At 46.3% G+C, this 23,248-nt stretch overlaps 1 protein-coding gene across 3 annotated transcripts in view; it reads right to left on the reverse strand.

The window, feature by feature from the left end:
- LOC145358806 (3',5'-cyclic-AMP phosphodiesterase 4C-like) overlaps positions 1-23,248 on the reverse strand; it is a 307,845-nt gene that overhangs the window by 39,715 nt on the left and 244,882 nt on the right. For all 3 annotated transcript variants that reach the window (XM_080213112.1, XM_080213114.1, XM_080213113.1), the window contains 2 exons: positions 8,916-8,989; positions 7,356-7,399 (listed from right to left, as the gene is read on the reverse strand). In XM_080213112.1, coding sequence (XP_080069238.1) covers positions 7,356-7,399; positions 8,916-8,989 — 118 coding nt within the window. The remainder of the gene's footprint in view (positions 1-7,355; positions 7,400-8,915; positions 8,990-23,248) is intronic.

Raw genomic sequence — 23,248 nt, forward strand, 5'->3', positions numbered from 1 at the left:
CACATGTAGGCCAGATTAGTTAAGGACGGCAGATTTCCTTTCCTAAAGGACATTAGGTGACCCAGATGGGTTTTTTCCGACAATCAACAATGGTTTCCTGGTTATCAGTAGATTCTTAATTTCAGATTTTTTTTATTGAATTCAAATTCCACCATTGCCGTGGCGGGATTCGAACCCAGGTCCCCAGAACATTAGCTGAGTTTCTGGGTTAATAGTCTAGCGATAATACCAGTTAGCCATCACTTCCCCACAGGTTAAGGAGGAGTGGAGGTTGTTGGCCTATTGTTGGATTCAGAAGCCGCACTCCATGGATATTTGGCAGGGATTCTGGATGTTATGTTTGGAACGTGCGAGGGAGGCGAACACACGTAATAAGGGCAGGCGGAAGCATCACGGCGCCTGGAGCTCCACAATCATGGCTGATCTCGGGCTTCAACTTGTCCATCTCACTTACTCTCCATGTCCCCCCCAATTCCCAGACAGACAGAAATCTGTTTCTCTCAGCCCAGCGACATATGCAACAATGTAGTGTCCAAAACTCCCTGGACTGAGAGAGATCCAACGTTTCATGACTCTCGGTAAAGAAATTACTCACCTCAGTCCAATGATCACCCCCCTGATTCTGAAATGGTAGTCCCCTGCTCTAGATTCCCAGCCAGAAGGAAAATAACCTCTCCATACAACCATAAGACATAGGAGCAGAATTAGGCCACTCGGCCCATCAAGTCTGCTCTGCCATTCAATCATGGCTGATGCTTTTCTCATCCCCATTTTCTTCCTGCCTTTTTCGCATAACCCCTGACCCCCTTATTAAAGTTTAAACTTTGGTCACAAGTAAGACTTACATTAACACTGCAATGAAGTTACGATGAAATTCCCTTAGTTGCCACACACCGGCACCTGTCCAGGTCAATCCACCTAACCAGTATATCTTTCAGAATGTGGGAGGAAATCAGGGCACCCAGAGGAAACCCACACAGACACGGGGTGAGTGTCTGTGCGGAGTTGAACAGTCACCCAAGCCGGGAATCAAACCCGGGTCCCTGGTGCTGTGAGGCAGCAGTGCTGATCACTGTGCCATTTAAATTTCAGTGTCCACTGTGTCAAGCCCGTTTGGAATCTCAAATGTTGCAATGAGATCACCTCTGATTCTTCTCATCTCCAGAGACTATAAACCCAATTTACTCAGCCTCTCATGATAGGGCAATCCCGGGGGCCAACCCAAAGAGACCTTTGTTGTATCACCGCCAAAGCAAAACATATCCTTCTTTAGAGATGGAGATCAAAACTGCACCTGGTTTAAATGCGGGCTCACTCAAACCTTGTACAATTGTAGCAAGATTTATTGTTCTTGCACTCCATTCCCCTTGAATTAAAGGTCAAAATACCATGCGTGTCCTAATTGCCTTGCTGTACCTGCATGTCAACTTTTAGTCTTCATTGAATCCCTGCAGTGCAGAAGGTCGTCATTTGGCCCATCGAGTCTGCACCTGACCACAACGTCACCTAAGCCCGATCCCCATATCCCCATGCATTTACCCTAACTAATCCCCCTAACACTAAGGGGCAATTTAGCATGGCCAATCCTCTTAACCTGCACATCTTTGGACTGTGGGAGGAAACCGGAGCTCCCGGAGGAAACCCATGCAGACACAGGGAGAACGTGGAAACTCCGCACAGATAGTGGACTGTCTCCACACAGGCACTTTCTATGCCTTTTAGCTTTGACAAGGGGTTGAAACATCATTTCTTTTCTCTCCTTATAGATGCTGCCGGACCTGCTGAGATTTTCCAGCGTTTTCTCCTTTGGTTCCACACAGACAGTGACCCAAGCTGGGAATCGAACCCGAGTCCCTGGCGCTGTGAGGCAGCAGTGCTCACTAGTGTGCCACCTTCCTTGTATGAGTGCACTCAAGTCCTTTTGAACATAAACATTTCACAAATTTGATACCTTTTAAAAAATGTTCTGCTCTCGCTTTGGTTTTTTAATCGCTCACTTGCCCACATTCTGACATTGGTGGGTGAGGAGAGAATAGGACTCCTCTCAGATAGGCCTGTCCCAGTGACTGAATGAATATTGCCTGCCACTGGATGGTAGCCTGAGCAGGGGTCTGCTGGGATGTGTGACACAGTCCCCCAGTTGGAGTGAGAGCCTCTCAGCAGGAGACACCACAGGGAAAAGCAAAAATACTTCACACAAAAACTAAAAGCTAAGACGGACAAACTCGCCAGAAAACAAGGACACAAAACTCATATTTGAAGGGTGCTGAATTGATCACGACACAGTTAAATATCAAATTATTTTGCAGAGAAGCATTATCCAATAACGTCCGAAAAGTGACAAAAGGAGCTATTAGGGATAATGATTAAACTGATATTTTAAGTGGGGAAAGTTAAGGGCAAACACATGGGTTCCGCAGTGATGGTATTATCATTAGCTCATTCAGTGATGAATTCTGTTGTGATTTGCATCATTTACACTGTTTGCACACAGGGAAATGGTTCGGTTTGCATTAAACAGACGGAACCACTCCATTTTCCAATCAATATGTAACACTATTTCACTTCCCAGCCCACTGCAAAATAAGGAGCAACAATTTTACTACTGACTTAACAATCCCAGATAGCCCATCACTTCCAATAAAGCCTCCTCCTTTCTTCACTGTCTGCACCCAGGGTGTATTTCAGTTCTGGACTGTTTACCGTGGCTGTGGCATCTGCTTCATGGCTGACACAGTTAGTGCTCAGAGGTCGATTGATACAGCACAGGGTTAGATACAGAATAAAGCTCCCTCTACACTGTCTCCCATCAAACACTCTCAGGACAGGTACAGTATGGGGTTAGATACCGAGGAAAGCTCCCTCTACGCTGTCCCCAGCAAACACTCCCAGGACAGATCCCTCTGACCCAATCTCTTCTCCAAATAACAAACTGAAAATGCTGGAAAAATTCAGCAGTTCTAGCAGCATCCGTGGACAGAGAATGAGTTAAAGAATGAAGTTGAATATTCCTCTTCTCCCTCTCTCTGGCCACTCACTTGCTCCAGAATAGTCTTAGGGAATACAATTTCAATAATTTAGTGATGACAACTGACAGGCTTGTTAAACAGTGAAGAGAATCAGGTCTATCTGCTCTCAAAATCTTCAACCTTATCTACAGGGAAATGGTTAGCTTCTGTTAAGAGAGAGAAAGGTCTGGGAGACACTCCTGCAGGATTCTGCCCCCTCACAGGGAATGGGGGATACAGGACATCCTGTGTAGTTTCAAGCCCAGAATGTATAACAGATTCACCAATGGCAAGGTGACAATTGCCCATGTTTATTTTGATATTGGTTAAAGGATATTCAATCTTTTAAATAGTAATCATGGGATCCTTTACCTGAGAGAGCTGACAGGTTAATGCTCAATATGATAGTGCGGACCCTCTGACAGTGCGGCGCTCCCTCAGCGCTGACCCTCTGACAGTGCGGCGCTCCCTCAGCGCTGACCCTCTGACAGTGCGGCGCTCCCTCAGCGCTGACCCTCTGACAGTGCGGCAGTACCTCAGCACTGACCCTCTGACAGTGCGGCGCTCCCACAGCAATGACCCTCTGACAGTGCGGCGCTCCCTCAGCGCTGACCCTCTGACAGTGCGGCGCTCCCTCAGCGCTGACCCTCTGACAGTGCGGCGCTCCCTCAGCGCTGACCCTCTGACAGTGCGGCGCTCCCTCAGCGCTGACCCTCTGACAGTGCGGCGCTCCCACAGCAATGACCCTCTGACAGTGTGCTATCCTCAGTGATACGCTTGAAGCATCAGCTTCAATTATCTGCTTAACGCTGGGATTTGGAACCGTGACATTCTGACCCATGGGTGTGAGGGTACTGACTGAGCCATAGGCTGACAGCACCGGGGGGGTGGTGAGTTAACAATACTGAGAGTAGATTTGAGCTGTGTTGATTTATTTCAGCACTGAAGCTAATCAGTGCTGTGCTCAGGTTTGGCTGTAGCCTGATTGATCGGACACAGTGCGGGCTTGCTGTGTATATTTAGTCACCAGTCTGACCCTCCAGGAGCCATTAGCTACTTTATCACTGACGGGTAACTGTGAGAAGCAGAGAGACAGCACTGGGGTTTAATCACTCACTTTATTAATACTCAATTCTCTTGTAACTGTTCCCAGGAGAAGCGCCAAGGGGAACCGGAGAAGGTTTCAGAGAATAGGGGAGTTGTTGGACTAAACCTTGGGAACTACGTGCTTCACATTAACTTGATCTGGATTCCCTGCAAGCGAGCCAGACAGATTCGGGATTTTCCAGAGGGAATCTGGCCTGGGTGCGGGTATCTTTGATTCTAGACTGTTCTGAGCTTGGTGACCTCAGCAGGACAGCTGTTTGGGAGGGAAGGGGAGGGGAGAGACGGCAAGTGGCTCTTTTGCTTGGTTGGCCAATGAGAATAAACAGAGGGCCCGGATTCCTGCTTTGGATCAGTGTCCAGAATTAGCATCACCCGTCCTGCTCCCAACTTCACTTGAAATCTCGCACTCCACACACTCCCACGCATTTTCCACAGGGACAAAGATCAGAGTGAGAATTCCGTACTCCTTTCCCACTCCCTCAGGCAGGAATGCGGGATCAGCTGTAGCCCCTGCACCCATACTGCTTGCTCAGATGGGCTCACCCAGCCCACGGACAGGTTGGCATCTCCTGGATTGAGTGACTCAGTGCCACATTCCAGGCAGTGCATTCACCCACTGAGCAGAGTCCAAGGATGTTTACCACCACAGGTGCCAGAGTTACAGCGAGCGCCTGCGTTGACTACATGCTGTGTCTGTGTAAAACGTCGTACAGATTGTCGGGAAGAATCATAGGAAGGGGCAATAAGGCACAGCACGGTGCCTGTACCGAGAGAGTGAAGTAGTGGTTAGCACTGCTGCCTCTCAACGCCAGGGACCCAGGTTTGTTTCCCGGCTTGGGTCACCGTCTGTGCAGAGTTTGCACATTCTCCTCACGTCTGCGTGACTTTCCTCCGTGTGCTCTGGTTTCCTCCCACGGTCCAAAAGACATGCTGGTCAGGATGCGTTGTAGTCATGACGTGGAGATGCCGGCATTGGACAGGGGTAAAACACAGTTAGAAGTCTCACAACACCAGGTTAAAGTCCAAAAAGTTTACTTGATAGTAAACCCACAAGCTTTTGGGGTTTGCCCCTTCGTCAGGTGAGTGGAGAGTTCTGGTCTCAAACAGAGCATATAAAGGCACACACAGTTTACAGAATACTGATTAGAATGCGAGTCTTTACAGCTAATCAATTCTTAAAGGTGCAGACAATGTCAGAGGAGATAGCATTAAGCATAGGTTAAACAGATGGTATTGTCACATTGCTTTAATCTATGCTGAATGTTATCTCCACTCACATTGTCTGCATCTTTAAGAATTGATTAGCTGTAAAGAGTCACATTCCACTCAGTATTCTGTAAACTCTGTTTGAGACCAGAACACTCTGTTCACCTGACGAAGGGGCAAATCCCGAAAGTTTGTGGGTTTACTATCAAATAAACTTGTTGGACTTTAACCTGGTGTTATGAAACTTCTTACTAGGATGCATTGGCCATGCTAAATTCTCCTTGGTGCACCTGAACAGACGCTGGAGTGTGGCGCCTAGGGGATTTTCACAGCAACCTCATTGCAGTGTAAATGTAAGCCTACTTGTGACTAATAAATAAACTTTAACTTTTTTATATCTCCAAAGCTTGAGGGTAATTTGTTTTCCTGATGCAAGGAGCTAAAAGGAGACATGAGGCATTCACTGACATCAACTCAGCAACAGTTCAATACTGTAACTAGGCAGGTGAGGAGGCAAAAATATCCCTTTAAATATGCAAATATGGGGGATTTTGGTTAAAGGTTTTGTGCAGATCTGTGAGCTTCCAGTCCCAGAATTCTCCCAAAGGAGATCTTTTTACAAAAAGTCGGGATGCATTGACTAAACTGGTGAAGCGCGGCACAGGTACGGGAAAGGGTTAAATGGGCACTGAAGGTCAATGAAAGATGATGGGGTGGCTGCCGGGTGGGGGGTTGGGGGCGGGGGGGAGAGCTGGCATCACGAGCAAAACAGCCGGAGAGCAGAGAATCAGCGGCTGGTGTTCTTATTAATGGTCCTGTGCTGACGTCAATGGGATGGTTAGCATACTCAGTGCAGCATGACAGGCAGCTCTCTGTGGGCTCCCCAGGTACATTGCCAGATGGTGCAAGGAAAAACATGACATGGAGTTTATAGTTCAGGACCCCAGAGTGCTCTCCAGAGGCCACAGAACGGCACAAAGCTTGTCACAGATTCTCATGCCTCCGCGGCCTGGCTGAGTTGATTTCAGAGCCTGAAAGCTTCCACCCTCCCACACTGGCCATGCTATCTGCAGCTCAGAGGCCAGCACTCGCGCCATGAGTCAGAACGTGTGGGTGGGTCCCCGACTCGAGGGACCTGAGCAAAAAACCCAGGCTGACAATCACACTGCAGTCCAGCGGCAATGCTGCGTTGTTATATGGGATGTTTTCGTTATGAAATATTGAATCAAGTTGGACCACTCACGTGTGGATGTAAAAGATCCCAGAGTCATTCTGAGGTCCAAGACAAGCCAATTATTCCCAGTATCCTGGGGCAGAGTTGGGGGGAGGTATTTAACTCTTAACCAACCTCACTAACTGATTACCTAACCATTACCCCATTGTGCTTGTGGGAGCTTGCTGTGCACATATTGGCGCCGCATTTCCTACACTCCAACCGCAACTGCACATCTAAATATATATCATTGGCTGTAAAACACTTTGAGATGGCCTGTTATCACCAAAGGTGCTATAGAAATGCAACTTCTTCCTTCATCCTAACGCTGAATTATGCGGAAACTTCCCTTAAACCCGTCATCTTATTTCCTTTGATTAATATCAGCAAGCCGGAGAGTGGGACTAATTGGAAAGCCCATTTCAAAGAGTTAACACAGGAGTGAGAGGCCGAATGGCATAAGCAGAACTCAGGCGATACCTGCTTCCATTGGCAAGGCTCATTATAGCTGGACCCGAAAGAATTTGTAACTTGAGCGGATACGCCCTTAAACTAATCAATTCTACCATCTCTTGTTTTCTTTCTCCTGAGCCCATCTTGGGAGGAAACTCACTCACTCTGGGGTTTGAGGTTCCAGGGCTGCAAGGTATGAATTGAGGCAGAGTGTTGCGGATTATTCGCAATCTGGGAGGGGGTGGGGAGTCACAGCTGAGCCCAGTGCAGTCAAACACCGGCACCCATGCTCAGAGTTACCCAGCAGACAAGCTTTCTCACAGCTGAGATACTGGAGCTCAGGTAGGCACATTCATCCCTGCACTCACCTGCAGCTGCGTGCTTGCTTCCCGAGGTGCATCCTGTCTTTCGTCTGTTAACAGGAGAAGCACAAAGACAGGGTCAGAGGCCAGCCTATCACCATACCATAAGAAAGAGGTCACGCATCAAACTCAAGGATAAGCTCATGTCATGTGGTCAAGCATCTCATATCAGCAGATTCAGATCAGCCATCAAACGTGCCCAGGACAGGTACAGAACAGGGTTAGACACAGAGTAAAGCTCCCTCTACATTGTCTTCATCAAACACTCCCAGGACAGATACAGCAGGGGGTTACAGAATAAAGCTCCCTCTACACTGTCCCCCAACAAACAGCCCCAGGACAGGTACAGAAGGGGTTGGATACAGAATAAAGCTCCCTCTACACTGTCCCCATCAAACATTCCCAGGACAGATACAGCACGGTGTTAGATACAGAGTAAAGCTCCCTCTACACTGTCCCAATCAAACATTCCCAGAACAGGTAAAGCCTTGGACTTTCTTTTCAGAACAAATTGAGAGGAACTTTGACCTGGTTATGTGGGATACCCATGCTGGCATTTCAGACACCCATGAAACTAATTTCAATCTCTTACGTTGAAGGCTACGGTAAAGTGTGTACAAACTCCTGGATTAATGAAGATCTAAGAATAACATTTCTCTCTCCTTCCAAAAAACATTTTGAGGAACATTTTCATTCCCATTTTTTCCATCTCTCTTGCCCTACTGCCCATTTTTCACATTAGTTGACACTGAGTGACTGATGGCTTATCGACTGTGCACTCATCACAGAAGCAGGAACTCTCTTGCTTCTTCTATAACACGATCATGGAATCCCTACAATGCAGAAGGGGATATTTGGCTCATCGAGCCTGCACTGACAACAATCCCACCCAAGCCCAATCCCCATAACCCCACTTATTTACCCTGCTAATCCCCCTGACACAAAGGGGCAATTTAACATGGCCAATCAATCTAACCTGCACATCTTTGGACTGTGGGAGGAAACTGGAGAACCTGGAGGAAACCCACACAGGCACAGAGAGAATGTGCAAACTCCACACAGTCACCAAGGCCGGAATCGAACTTGGGTCCCTGGCGCTAACCACTATGCAGCCCACAAGACAACAGAGGAAATGTGGCACCTTCCTGTTTCAATGGGCTCAGGTCCCCTGGCCAGTTGCCAAGTCCTTTAGAGCCTTTATATCAAAAACAGTCAAGCTGGGGGAAGAGATGCTGGGCTGAAGGGTGAAAGGTGCAGTCACAGATTAACATGCAAGACCCCTCATGGGGACTGCTGCCTTTCCCCAAGGCTTGAGCAGCTGCTGTTCTGTTATGTGCAGGGGGCTTATTGGCTAATGGTTATTCCTTGTAGATTGCTGAAGTTTCAGGTCCATCTGGAATGAGGGAGGGAGGGTGGGGTGCTTGGACCAGAGGAGGTGCATAGGGCAGGGGGTGTGCAGAGCAGGGGGAGTGCAGAGCAGGGGGAAAGCTATACCATATGCTTCATTCTGGAAGCAGCTGAACCCTCACGTACACCACCCTCTTTGCCCCTCACCGAGCCCCTTACTTGCTCTTTGCTGAATCCTGTACATTTGTCAATGTGGCAAAGTTATTCCTCACAGTCCGTAAACTAGCCAGCACCTGTGGAAAAACAGATAGGTTACAAAATCTTTGAAAGAAGATCATGGGGCTACGTGCAAGGAAATCAGCCAATACTGAGTCTAGGTCCCATTTTGATGAGGGTTTTGGAGGACAGTTGCGAAGTGATGCCAGGAAAACCTTTGCCTCAGGCTTTCCAGAAGAGGCCAATCTAATCCCTGGCTGTGTGAGCTCTCTCTTGACCTGCCTTCCTTCACCCATTTCACCCCATTACACACAGTGTCTCCTCTTCCTTCTTCATGTTTCTCTCTGCTTTTCTCAATTTCTTGCTCGATTTTCAAATAAATGGCATCAGCTCTGACTCTGAAGGTAGCAATTTTCCCTCTGGATCAGAAAATTGTGGCTTCAACTCACCGCAGTGATTCAAGCCTATAGTTCAGACTGAATCTCTTGTGGAGTACTGAGGGAGTGCCACCTTTTGGAAACATCAACTTTTGGATGAGTCTTTAAACCTAGAACCATGGAATAGAACTCATTGAATCTCTACAGTGCAGAAAGAGGCCATCTGAACCATTGAGCCTGCACCACGTCTCCAAAATAGCATCCCACCCAGGTCCTCTCATCTATCTGATCCCTGTAACCCTACAATTTAACATGGCTAATCTAACTAACCAACATATCTTTGGACTGTGGGAGGAAACTGGAACACCCAAAGGAAACCCACATAGGGAGAATGTGCAAACTGCACACAGTCCCCTAAGTTCATAAGATAAAGGAGAAGAATTGGGTCATTTGACCCACTGAGTCCGCTCCGCCGTTCGATCATGGCTGATACACTCCTCATCCCCATTTTCCTGCCTTCTCCCCAAAACCCTTCAATGCATTACCAATTAAAAATCTCTTAAATAACTCCTTAAATTTACTCACTATTCCAGCATCCCCCGCACGCAAGGATAGCAAATTCCACATTCTTCTCCCTTGGGAGAAGAAGTTTCTCCTCAACTCTGTTTTAAATTTGCTGCCCCTTATCCTAAGGCTATGACCTCTCGTCCTAAAATGCCCCACAACAGGAAACATCTGCTCCACGTCTACTTTATCCATGACTGTTATCATCTTGTACACCTCAATTTGATCTCCCCTCATTCTTCTGAATTCCAGAGAGTATAGAGCTAAACTGTTCAATCTCTCTTCATACGACAAATCCCTCGTCTCTGGAATCAATCTAATGAACCTCCTCTGAACTGCCTCCAATGCCACTATAAGGCCAGAATCGAATGCGGATCCCTTGCACTGCGAGGCAGCAGTGCTAACCACTGTGTCACCGTGTCACCCTAAGCAAAGCTCTAGCTGCCTTTTTAGTGAGAATTAAAGGATCCCATGGCACTACTCTGAAGAAAAGGAGGAGAGATTTGTCACAATGTCCTGGCCAATATTTATCCCTCAACTATCATCACTAAAGAAAACATACAAATTTTCACATTGCTCTTTATGGGATCTCTCTGTGTGCAAATTTGATCTATTATTGTCTCGTGTATTAGCATGCGGTGAATAGTATTGTTTCTTGCGAGCTATATAGCCAAAACATACCGTTCATAGAGAAGGAAATGAGAAAGTATAAAATTGGCTGCCAAATTACAACAAATACATGTTAAAAGCTCTACATTGGCTGTTAAATGCTTCTGGGTTGTACCGAGGCCCTGAGAGGTGTTAGATTGATGCAAGTGAAATGTTGAGAAACGAGGAATAGTGACAGTCCAAAAAGATTCATATATATCAGTGAAATGTCATGATGTGGAGATACTGGCGTTGGACAGGGGTAACCACAGTAAGAAGTCTCACAACACCAGGTTAAAGTCCAACAGGTTTATTTGGTAGTAAACACCACTAGCTTTGGGAACGCTGTTCCTTCATCAGGTGAGTGGAGAATTCTGATCACAAACAGGACGTATAAAGGCACACACAGTTTACAGAATACTGATTAGAATGCGAGTCTTTACAGATTAGCTGTTGGACTTTAACCTGGTGTTGTGAGACTTCTTACTCAGTAAAATGTAGCAGACAAGTACAAAACAAAGCCGTCTAAAGGGCCAATTAAAAAAAAACGATGGAAACAGATCACATTAACCAGGCTAGCACCCTTTGAAACATTAAAAGGGGGTTTGTTTGGAGATTTAGGATTATGAAACGAATCGATGGAATAGCTAGAATGTTTTTCACTGCTGAGGGGTTTAGGGCAAGAAGAAAAAGCAAAGATCAGGTTTAAGCTACTCAATCAATGACAGAAGGAAGGAATGCTCTCACGCAAAAAATGAATCGAGTCCCACTGGATTAATAACTTCAATGATGTGGAGATGCCGGTGTTGGATTGGGGTAAACACAGTAAGAAGTCTCACAATACCAGGTCCAACAGATTTATTTGGTCGCAAAGTCCACTAGCTTTCGGAGCGATTGCTGCTCCTTTGTCAGGTGAATGGGAGTTCTGTTCACAAACAGGGCATATAAGACACAAACTCAATTTACAAAATAACGGTTGGAATGCGGGTCTTTATAGCTAATCGAGTCTCAAAGGTACAGACAATGGAGAGAGCATTAAGCACAGGTTAAAGAGATGTGTATTGTTTCCAGACAGGACAGTTAGTGAGATGTTGCAAGCCCAGGCAAGTCACGGGGGTTACAGACAGGGTGACATCCTGGTTGAGGGCTTCCTCATGTGTGCGGAACTCCAGGGTGACCTTCACAACGCACGACAACGCGGAGTCACTGAGCAGAGACTGATAGCCAAGTTCCTCAGGTTTGCTACCAAATAAATTTGTTGGGCTTTAACCTGGTGTTGTGAAACTTCTTACTGTATTAATAATTTCAAATCAGAGGTCCAAATTCCATAGAAGTTTACAGTACAAGGGATTAAAAGGGTAAGGCACGAGTTAAAATCTAGATCAGCCATGATTTCACTCGATGCAGAACAAGTTGGTGAGGCTGAATGGCTTCTTCTGGTTCCTATTACTTTCTTTGGTGGCCAGGCCCTCAGGTCCAACAATTAGAGCTCGTTGTACGGTTCTTAGGGATCAAGGGATATGGGAGGGAAGGCAGGATCAGGATATTGAATTTGACGATCAGTTATGATCAAAATAAATAGCACAGCAGGCTCGAAGGGCCGTCTCCTGCTTCTATTTTCTGTGTAATGGCCCAGGCACAGTGGGATGAGTGTCAGAGAAGGGCTGCACTCTGAGTATCAAAGTGTTTTCTCTTTATCAATAAGTGGAATAGACCATCAGGTATTGGAACAGAATAAGGCCATTCAGCCCATCGCACCTACTCCACCATTCAATCATGACTGATATGATTCTCATCCCATTCTCCTGTCTTCTCCCCATAACCCCTGATCCCCTTATTGATTAAGAACCTATTTATCTCAGTCTTAAAGACACTCAATGACCTGGCCTTCAAAGCCCTCGGTGGCAATGAGTTTCACAGATTCACCATCCTCTGGCTGAAGAAATCCCTCCTCATCTCAGTTTTAAAGGAGTGCCCCTTCACTGAGGTTGTGTCCACTGGTTCCAGTCCCTGCGATTAGTGAAATCATCCACTCCTCGTCCACTCTACCTGGGCCTCTCGATATTCTGCAAGTTACAAATTAGATCCCCCCTCATCCTTCTAAACTTCATTGAGTATAAGCCCAGATTCCGCAACCACTCCTCAAATGACAAACCCTTCATTCTTGGGATCATTCTTGTGAACCTCCTCTGGATCCACTCCAAGGAATAATGTAAACATCTTTTTAAGTGACAATGGTATATGAAACAGTTTAACAGTTTTGCGGCCACTGGCCTCAATACTGACAGTGTGCCCTCTCGAATAATTTAATTCCTCACCAGAGCATTTAAAACCTTTAAAAAATATTTTTTCTATTCTTGCGCTTTAAGCCATGGTGTATGCGTTTGGGAATGGAATATTTACTGAACTTTGGGCAAAAACTACTTGCATCAAACACTCCCAGGACAGGTACAGCACAGGGTTAGATACAGAGTAAAGCTCCCTTTACACTGTCCCCATCAATCACTCCCAGGACAGGTACAGCACGGGGTTAGATACAGAGTAAAGCTCCCTTTACACTCTCCCCCATGAAACACTCTCAGGACAGGTACAGCACAGGGTTAGATACAGAGCAAAGCTCCCTTTACACTGTCCCCATGAAACACTCTCAGGACAGGTACAGCACGGGGTTAGATACAGAGTAAAGCTCCCTTTACACTCTCCCCCATCAAACACTCCCATGACAGATTCAGCATGGGGTTTGATCCAGAGTACAGCTCCCTCTATGTGCGCCATCAAGTCCTCCCAGGACAGGTACAACACGAGGTTAGATACAGAGTAAAGTTCCCTCTACACTGTCCCCATCAAACACTGGTGTAGAGGTGCAAGTGTTGGACCAGGGTAAACACAGTAAGAAGTTTCGCAACACCAGGTTAAAGTCCAACCAGTTTATTTGATAGCAGGTTAGCTATAAAGACTTGCATTCTAATCGGTATTCTGTAAACTGTGTGTGACTTTATACACCCTTCTCTGATCAGAACCTTCCACACACCTGACGAAGGAACACCGTTTCCGAAAGCTTGTGGGATTACTATCAAATAAACTGGCTGGACTTTAACCTGGTGTTGTGAGACTTCTTACTGTGTTTACCTCATCAAACACTCCCAGGACAGGTACAGCATAGGGTTAGATACAGAGTAAAGCTCCCTCTACACTGTCCCCATCAAACACTCCCAGGACAGGTACAGCATGGGGTTAGACACAGAATAGTGTTCCTGACATAATACCACAATACTTCCACAGATGTTGGAATCAAGAAAAACAGAAAATGCTGGAAAATCTCAGCAGGCTCATCAGCATCTGTGGAGAGAGAATGGAGCCAACGTTTCAATTCTGTGATCCAGACTTGAAACTTTGGCTCTATTCTCTCTCCACTGATGCTGTCAGACCTGCTGAGATTTTCCAGCATTTAATGTTCATGGACATATCCCCTCATCCACACGCTCCATTATTTGACCCCTTTCCAGCTGAATGCGTCCCCAGCACATCTCATGTAGAAAAGCCAAATCAGGTCAGCCCTTCATCCCATCCATAATCAAATGCACCCGTCCCGCTCTGCGAGGGCTGGGGTTGTGCCCAGACATAGCCAGACTCGGCAGGGGTGGGGGGAGCGGGGGGGCATATTGGGGTGTGGTTTACAGGGACATGTTCAGGCCTGTTGTTGGGGGGGGGGGGAACGGAGACGGAGGACAGTTACCTGTCCACACTAAGGTCACGTGTTCATACATGCTCTGTTACCTGTAGAAAGTTAATTTCTGAAGGAGAGTCAGGGACTCGTAGATGTAAACGTGCAGGCCAAGACTTTGGTTCAAGTGCACGCTCAGGCTCAGATTGTAGGTCAGGTTGGCATTTAGTTTCGACACTTGGCACTTGGACAGAGTACTGGCGTATCAAACATGGGCAGCAGCAAAATCTAAACATGTTCATCTGAGCAAAGAAGGGCCCGTGTTACCTAGCAACCTTCAAAATGAATTTCGGAGCCTATGATTGGCTTTTGTACCTTGTGGGTGGGATTGTTGATTGTTCTGCAGTGATTCGGAACTGTCAATTAAAAGAATCTCAACCAATCAAAAGGCAGGCTCTACAATTCTAACGCTGACACGGGAACATTCTAATTGGTGAAAAGGATAGTAAGATAGATATAAGATAGATATAAAAAAGGATAGTAAGAGCTTTTATAAATATATAAAGAGGAGGAGGCTGGCTAGGGTGAATGTTGGACCCTTAGAGGATGAGAGGGGGGATTTAGTGGTGGGGGATGAAGAAATGGCTGAGGCCTTAAATAAGTTTTTTGCCTCAGTCTTCATGGAGGAGGACGCAAATAGTTTGCCGGGTATTAAAGATAGAAGGATGGTAGGAGTTGAGGGCCTGAATACGATCACTGTCACTAGAGAGGTAGTGCTCGATAGACTAGCGGGACTGATGGTGGACAAGTCCCCAGGACCGGATGGAATGCATCCCAGGGTTCAGAAGGAAATGGCAGAGGTGATAGTGGATGCCTTAGTGATTATTTACCAAACCTCGCTGGATTCCGGGGAAGTGCTGGAAGATTGGAAAATGGCTAATGTTACGCCGCTGTTTAAAAAGGGTAGCAGGCAAAAGGCAGGGAATTATAGGCCGGTTAGTTTAACATCTGTTGTAGGAAAAATGTTTGAATCCGTCATCAAAGAATAAATAGCGAGGCACCTTGAGAAGAATTGTTTGATAGAGCAGGCACAGCACGGATTCGTTAAGGGGAAGTCGTGTCTGACAAATTTATTGGAATTCTATGAGGATGTGACTAGTGCGGTGGACAGAGGGGAACTGGTGGATGTGGTGTTTCTCGATTTTCAAAAGGCGTTTGATAAGGTGCCGCACAAAAGGTTGCTACAGAAGATTAGGGGGCATGGAGTTGGGGGTAAGGTGTTAGCGTGGATAGAGGATTGGCTGACTAATAGGAGGCAGAGAGTAGGTATCAATGGGTGCTATTCAGATTGGCAGTTGGTGACTAGTGGAATGCCCCAGCTATTTACCATTTATATAGATGATCTGGAGGAGGGAGCTGAGTGTAGGGTGTCGAAATTTGCTGATGACACAAAGATAAGTGGAAAAGCAAATTGTGCGGAGGGTGTAGAAAGTCTGCAGAGGGATCTAGATAGGCTAAGCGACTGGGCGAGGACCTGACAGATGGAATACAATGTTAGCAAGTGTGAGGTTATCCACTTTGGCAGGAATAATAGTAGGAGGGATTACTATTTAAAGGGCGAAAAGCTGCAGCATGCTACGGTGCAGATGGACCTGGGGGTCCTTGTGCATGAGTCGCAAAAACCCAGCCTACAGGTGCAGCAGGTGATCAGGAAGGCAAATGGGATGCTGGCCTTCATAGCGAGGGAGATTGAATATAAAAGCAGGGAGGTCTTGCTGCAACTGTACAGGGCACTGGTGAGGCTGCAGCTGGAGTACTGTGTGCAGTTTTGGTCGCCGCACTTGCGCAAGGATATTTTGGCCTTGGAGGGAGTGCAGAGGAGGTTCACTAGGCTGATACTGGAGTTGAGGGGGTTGAACTATGAAGAGAGGCTGAATAGACTGGGCTTGTACTCGTTGGGGTTTAGAAGGATGAGAGGGGATCTTATTGAGACGTATAAGATGATGAAGGGGATGGATAGGGTGGAGGTAGAGAGATTTTTCCCGCTCAGAAAGGACAGCAGGACTAGAGGGCACAGCCTCAAGATAAGGGGGGGGGCAGTTTAGAACGGGGTTGAGGAGGAACTTCTTCACTGAAAGGGTGGTGAATCTCTGGAATTCTCTGCCCGTTGAAGTGGTGGAGCCTACCTCGCTAAATATATTTAAGACACGGGTAGATAGGTTTTTGGTAGGCAAGGGGATTAAGGGTTATGGGGAGAAAGCGGGAAAGTGGAACTCAGCCACTTCAGATCAGCCATGATCTTATTGAATGGCGGGGCAGGCTTGAGGGGCTAGATGGCCTACTCCTGCTCCTACTTCTTATGTTCTTATGTGAGTCATAGATTCATTCCTGAACTGGCTGCAATAGGCTGGAGCTGCCTTAAGGGCATCCAACACAGGAATTGATGGGCTGAACAGCCTTCTCCCTCCCTGGGCAGAAGCTTTCCAATATTCCATCTCCATTTTCAGTGCCAGAAAGGTTTTAAATTTTTTCCCAGAACCAGGGGCCAGTGTTTTAACAGCCCAATGTACAGAACTTCAAGGTAGCTCAGAATGGTATGATTGAGGGGGATGGTGTGGGAGTGGCTGGAGAGGTGACCAGAAGGGTCCCTAGATTACAGTTAAGGGTGGGGTCAGTGGGGAGACCAAGGAGGTTGACATGGAGGTGATCAAAGGGTGATCATGGGGGCAAGGAGGGGGAGTGACAAGAAAGGTGGCTGGAAGGGTGGGCTTGGAGGTGGCAGGAGTGTGGCCAGAGAGGTGCAGCCGTTCAGTGCCTTTGTCATTCTCGCTGTTGGGTCTCAGCTGAGTTCCGACCGCTTTCAGAACCATGAACTGATTGACATTTACAGCACAAGAGGTCATTCAGCCCACTGTCTGTGCCAGTGCTATCCACCTAAACCTACTTCCCACTTCTAGGTCAGTCCTTCTGTAGATTACAGAACCTTAGGTTCATATCCAAGTACGTTTTTAAACGTGGTGAAGATTTCCGCCTTTATCACCCTTTCAGGCAGTGAGTTTCAGACGCCTATCACTCTCCTAGTGAAAACATCCTCTTTGAACCTCCTGTAAAACTCTTCTTGAAAATCCACTACCCCAGTCATGGACCCTGAAGCGAGGGGAACTGGGCCTTCTGATCCACTCTTTCAAGGCTGTCTCGTAATTTAAAAGACTCAGCCCTCAGCCTATCCAACCTTTCCTCAACACTAAACCTCTCCAATCCAGGCAACATCCTTGTAAATCCCCCCTGTATCCTCTCTGGTGCAATCACATATTTCCCACAGTATATCAGCCAGAACCGCACTGTTGTCTAACAGCGTTTTATACGGTTTCAGCATAACCTCCCAGCTGTTAAAATCTAATGCTTCAGCTAATAAAAGCAAGTATTCTGTATGATGATGCCTTAATCATTTATCTGATCAGATACTTTCGGGGTTCTGTGAACATACATTCCAGGTTCCCTGTTACTCTACATTTCAGTATCTGACTATTTATTGTGTATTCCCTTGCCATGTTTTACCTCCCAAATGCATCGCCTCACACTTCCCTGGATTGAACTCCATTTGCCATTGTTCTGGCCACCTGGCTATCCATTGACATCTCCCTGCTGTTAAAAGCTTTTTTCTTGATTATCTGCCATGTCGCCAATTTTTATATCAAACTTATTGATGTTCCCCAGCATTCAAGTCCAAATCATTGATATAGGCCACCAAAAACAAGCGAAGCAACGGAACCCCCACTGTAAACAGCTTCCAGTCACACACATACCATCGACTGTTAACCTCTGCTTCCTGCTTCTACCTCACTGAACAGTTTGCCACTGGGGAGGCAATGGCTGAGGGGTATCATCAAAGAACAAACAATGGTACAGCACAAAAACAAGCCCTCCAAGCCTGCGCCAATCGTGTTGTCCTATCTAGACCAACTGCTTATATCTCTCTATTCCCCGTTTGTTCATATGCCTATCAAGGTATAAGAACATAACATAAGAACATAAGAAATAGGAGCAGGAGTCGGCCATCTAGCCCTTCGAACCTGCCTCGCCATTCAATAAGATCATGGCTGATTTGAAGTGGATCAGTTCCACTTACCCGCCTGCTCCCCATAACCCTTAATTCCCTTATCGATCAGAAATCTATCTACCCGTGACTTAAATGTATTCAACGAGGTAGCCTCCACCACTTCAATGGGCAGAGAATTCCAGAGACTCACCACCCTCTGAGAGAAGAAGTTCCTCCTCAACTCCGTTCTAAACTGACCCCCCCTTATTTTGAGACTGTGCCCTCTAGTTCTGGTTTCCTTTCTCAGTGGAAAGAATCTCTCTAGACAATTATCGCTAGACTATTAATCCAGAAACTCAATTAATGTTCTGCGGACTCCCAGTTCGAATCCCGCCACAGCAGATGGTGGAATTTGAATTTAATAAAAAATATCTGGAATTAAGAATCTGCTGATGACCATTGTTGATTGTCAGAAAAACCCATTTGGTTCACTAATGTTGTTTAGGGAAGAAAATTTGCTGTCCTTATCTGATCTGGCTTACACGTGACTCCAGCACCACAGCAATGTGGTTGACTCTCAATTGCTCTTTGAAATGGCTTCGCAAGTCACTCAGTAAGAGCAACTAGGGATGGACAATAAATGGTGACCAGCCAGCGACACCTATGTCCCACGAATGAATAAAAGCAAAACGTGGAACTTTATCAAAAGCCTACATGTTGACTGCCTTTGATTAATCCATGTCCTTCGCTTAGAATTTCTCCCTGGAGCGTAGGAGGCTTATGAGTGATCTTATAGAGGTCTATAAAATAATGAGGGGCGTAGATCACTTAGTCAACATTTTTTCCCAAAGGTAGGGGAGTCTAAAACTAGAGGGTATAGGTTTAAGATGAAAGGGCAGAGATACAACAGGGTCCAGAGAGGCAATTTTTTCAACAGAGGGTGTGAGTGTCTGGAACGAGCTGCCAGAGGTAGTAGAAGAGGCGGGTACAATTTTGTCTTTTATAAAGCATTTAGACAGTTAATGGGTAAGATGGGTATAGACGGATATGGGCCAAATGTGTGCAATTGGGACTAGCTTAGTGATAAAAACCGGGCAGCATGGACAAGTTAGTCTGAAAAGCCTGTTTCCATGCTGTAAACCTCTATGACTCTATATAATTTTCCCACCACTCAGATTGGACCGACAGTGTGTGCCATCTACAAGATGATACCATCGAGCAACTTACAAAGGCTCCATCAACAACACATTCCAATACTATGACTCGACCACCCAGACAGACAAGAGCAGCATGCACATAAAATCACCTGCATCAGTCAAATCCCCGACAAGCCACACACATCATCCTGATTTGGAAATATACAGGCATTCCTTCACCATTGTTGAATCATATTCTGAAACTCCTTCCCGCTATTTAACAGCACTTAATACCGTGGGTGGCATAGTGGCACAGTGGTTAGCGCCGCTGCCTCACAGCGCCAGGGACCTGGGTTCAAATCCGGTTGGGGTCACTGTCTGCGCAGAGTTTGTACGTTCTCCCTGTGTCAATGTGGGTTTCCTCCCACAATCTGAAAGATGTGCTGATTAGGTGCATTGACCCAAACAAGGGCTGGATTGTGGTGACTAAGGGAATTTCACAGTAACTTCATTGCGGTGTTAATGTAAGCCTTACTTGTGACAAATAAATAAATAATAAAAGCACTGTGGTGGCAACTTCACCAGTTCAAGAAGGTGATTCATTATCAGTTTCTCAGGGGAAATATTGCAAGGAACAGTGACTGCAATGCCCACAACCTGAGAATGAATTAAATAAAATCTTCCTGGTGAGTCCCACTCACGTCTCTACATACAGGGACACTGGATAGTAATGGACATGGCAACCATCCCAGAATTGTTCTCTGCCCCACCCAGAGTGAGATTTGAAACTCTGACTGACATCTGAACTTGGCGCCTTCCTGCCCTGTGTGAGCCAAATGACTCCTGCCAAATACTGCTGGGATATTGGGAAGATCATTTTACTACATAGCTGGTGGGAGTTCCCCCAAGTCTCATTGACCTCTGAAATCTACAGACAAACATGGGAAATTAAAATACTTCTCAAAGTCTGGATTAAACACTGATCTTCCTGCACTAGGTCCAGTGTTTGACCAAGACTGAAGGGATTAAATTTTGTCTTGGCTACTGACTGTTGGGATTCCACGTGACAGCAATTCGGACAGCAGTTCTGATCTCACCCTGGGCTTGGGATGCATTCAGTAAACCAACACAAATCACCATCACCTTCTGGCCACGTTAACCAAAACACAGGATGTCTGGTTTGGGAACTGGAAAATATATCCTGTTGAGAGATTGATGAGATCTCGCCGAGACTGGGGTTCGTAGACATTATTGAGACAGTGTAGAGGTTGCTTTACTCTGTATCTAACCCTGTGCTGTACCTGTTCTGGGAGTGCTTGATGGGGACAGGGTGGAGGGAGCTTTACTCTGTATCTAACCCCATGCTGTACCTGTCCTGGGAGTGCTTGATGGGGACAGGATGGAGGGAGCTTTACTCTGTATCTAACCCCGTGTTGTATCAGTCAACCTCTGAGCAATAGCTGTGCCAGCCATGAAGAGACTCCACAGCCAGCGCAGACAGTCCAGGAATGAGACACATCCTGGGTGCAGTCCATCATCGCACCAGGCAGATGGAAGTCTAATTTTAATGAAAAATTACGTCTCCTCTGATAATTCTCTGTGACCTCGATCCTATCTCATATAACAGGGCCTTTAAATAGTAACATAAGAAATAGGATCCAGACTCAGGCCTACAACCCATCAGATCAGCTCCACTTTTCAGTAAGATCCTGGCTGCTTTACCTATCTCAACGTCTGTCTCTCCCCTACCCCACATTGTTTGATTCCTTCGATATCCAAAACGCCTGTCAGTATCTATCTTGAATATACTCATTGACTAGGAACAAAGAGAAGTACAGCACAGGAACATGCCCTTTGGCCCTCCAAGCCTGTGCCTATCTTGTTCCCCTAGTTACAGTAAAATAAAACCTTCTGCCCTTACTCGGTCCATACTCTTCTATTCATGCACCCATCCAGAATTCTCTTAAATGTTGCTAATGTGCCTGTTTCCACCACCTCTTCTGGCAGCGCGTTCCAGGCATCCACCAGTCTCTGTGTGAAAAACCTCTCCCTGCACATCTCCCTTAAACTTTCCCCCTCTCACCTTGAACCCGTGCCCCCTTGTAATTGACACTTCCACCCTAGGAAGAAGCCTCTGACCATCCACCCAGTCTCTGTCTCTCATAATTTGGTAGACCTCTATCAGGTCTCTCCTCTGCCTCAATTTTTCAGTGAAAACAATCTGAGCTTATTCAACCTCATAGCCAACACCCTTGAGACCAAGCAACATCCTGGTGAACTTTCTTTGCACTCTCACCAAAGCTTCAACATCCTTCTGGTAGTGTGGTGACCAGAACTGCAAGCAATACTCCAAATGTGGCCCAACCAAGATTTCGTATAGCTGCAATGTAATTTCCCAACTCTTGTACTCAGTGCCCCAGCTGATGAAGACAAGCAGGCCATATACCTTCTCAATCACCTCGCTCACCTGTGTTGCCACTTTTAGGGAACTGTGGACCTGCACGCCCAAATCCCATTGCCCTGTGTTAGGGTGAGGATGTCCTGAAGCACTTTATAGTAAAACATAATCACTGTACACTGTAGTGTTGTCAAACCACGGTGACACAGTGTTTAGCATTGTTGCCTCATATCGCCAGAGACCCGCGTTCGATTCCCGGCTTGCGACACTGTCTGTGCGGAGGCCTCACATTCTCCCCACGTCTGCATGGGTTTCCTCTGGGTGCTCCAGTTTCCTCCCACAGTTCAAGGAGGTGCAGATTAGATTGATTGGCCATGCTAAATTGGCTGTTAGTGTTAAAAAGATTTGCAGGGTAAATACATGGGGTTAAGGGGACTGGGCCTGGGTGGGATTATTGTCGTGCAGGCTCGATGGGCTGAATGGCCTCTTTCTGCACTGCAGGGATTCTAAGATTAAACCAAGACTCTGTCTGTCCTCTCAAATGGGCAGAAAAGTTGAAATTGTCATTAAGTCAATGAAGAGTCATAGTATCTCTACAGTTTTCCCTATTTTCATGGCCAATAATAGAGGAGTTGGAGAATCTGGTGAATTGGTGCAACAACAATAATCTCCCCCTCAATGTCAGGAAAATGAAAGAGGTAGCCGAAGACATGCTCCTGATTACATCAACAGGGATGAAGTGTAAATCGTTGAGACTTCAGGTTTCTAGATGTTCAGGTCACCAAAAACATGTCCTGGTCCCTCCACACTGACGCTACAGTTAAGAAAACCCCACCAACGCTTTTACTTTCGCAGGAGGCAAAGAAAATTCAATATATCCACTACAATTCTCATCAATTCTTACAGGTGCACCATGGAAAGTATCCTTTCCAGATATGTTGTAGCTTGGTGTGACTCCTGCTTTGTCCAAGACTGCAAGAAACTACAAAGGATTGTGGACGTAGCACAGTCCATCATGCAAACCAGTCTCCCATCCATTGACTCTGTCTACACTTCCCACTGCTTCAGCAAAGTAGCCAGCATAATTAAGGGCCCCATGCACCCCAGACATTCTCTCTTCCACCTTCTTCCTTCGGGGTAAAGATAAAAAAGTCTGAGGACATGTACCAACTGACTCAAGAACAGCTTCTTCCCTGCTGCTGTCAGACTTTTGAATGGACCTATCTTGCACTAAGTTGATCTTTCTCTACACCCTAGCTATGGCTGTAACACTATATCCTGCACCCTCTCCTTCCCTCCTGCTCATACACTATGAATGTTATGCTTTGTCTATAAAACGTGCAAGAAACGATACCTTTCACTGTATGTTAATACATATGACAATAATAAATCAAATCAAAATTTATCCCTCAGTTACTATCACTACAAATATATTAACTGATTAATATCAAAGAGAGGCTGGTGCTCACATTTCCTACATTTTGATAGTGACCATACTTTAACCACTTTA

Source organism: Carcharhinus amblyrhynchos, chromosome 26 (genome assembly GCF_965287045.1).
Source record: "Carcharhinus amblyrhynchos chromosome 26, sCarAmb.v2.hapA, whole genome shotgun sequence".
NCBI classification, from domain to species: domain Eukaryota; kingdom Metazoa; phylum Chordata; class Chondrichthyes; order Carcharhiniformes; family Carcharhinidae; genus Carcharhinus; species Carcharhinus amblyrhynchos.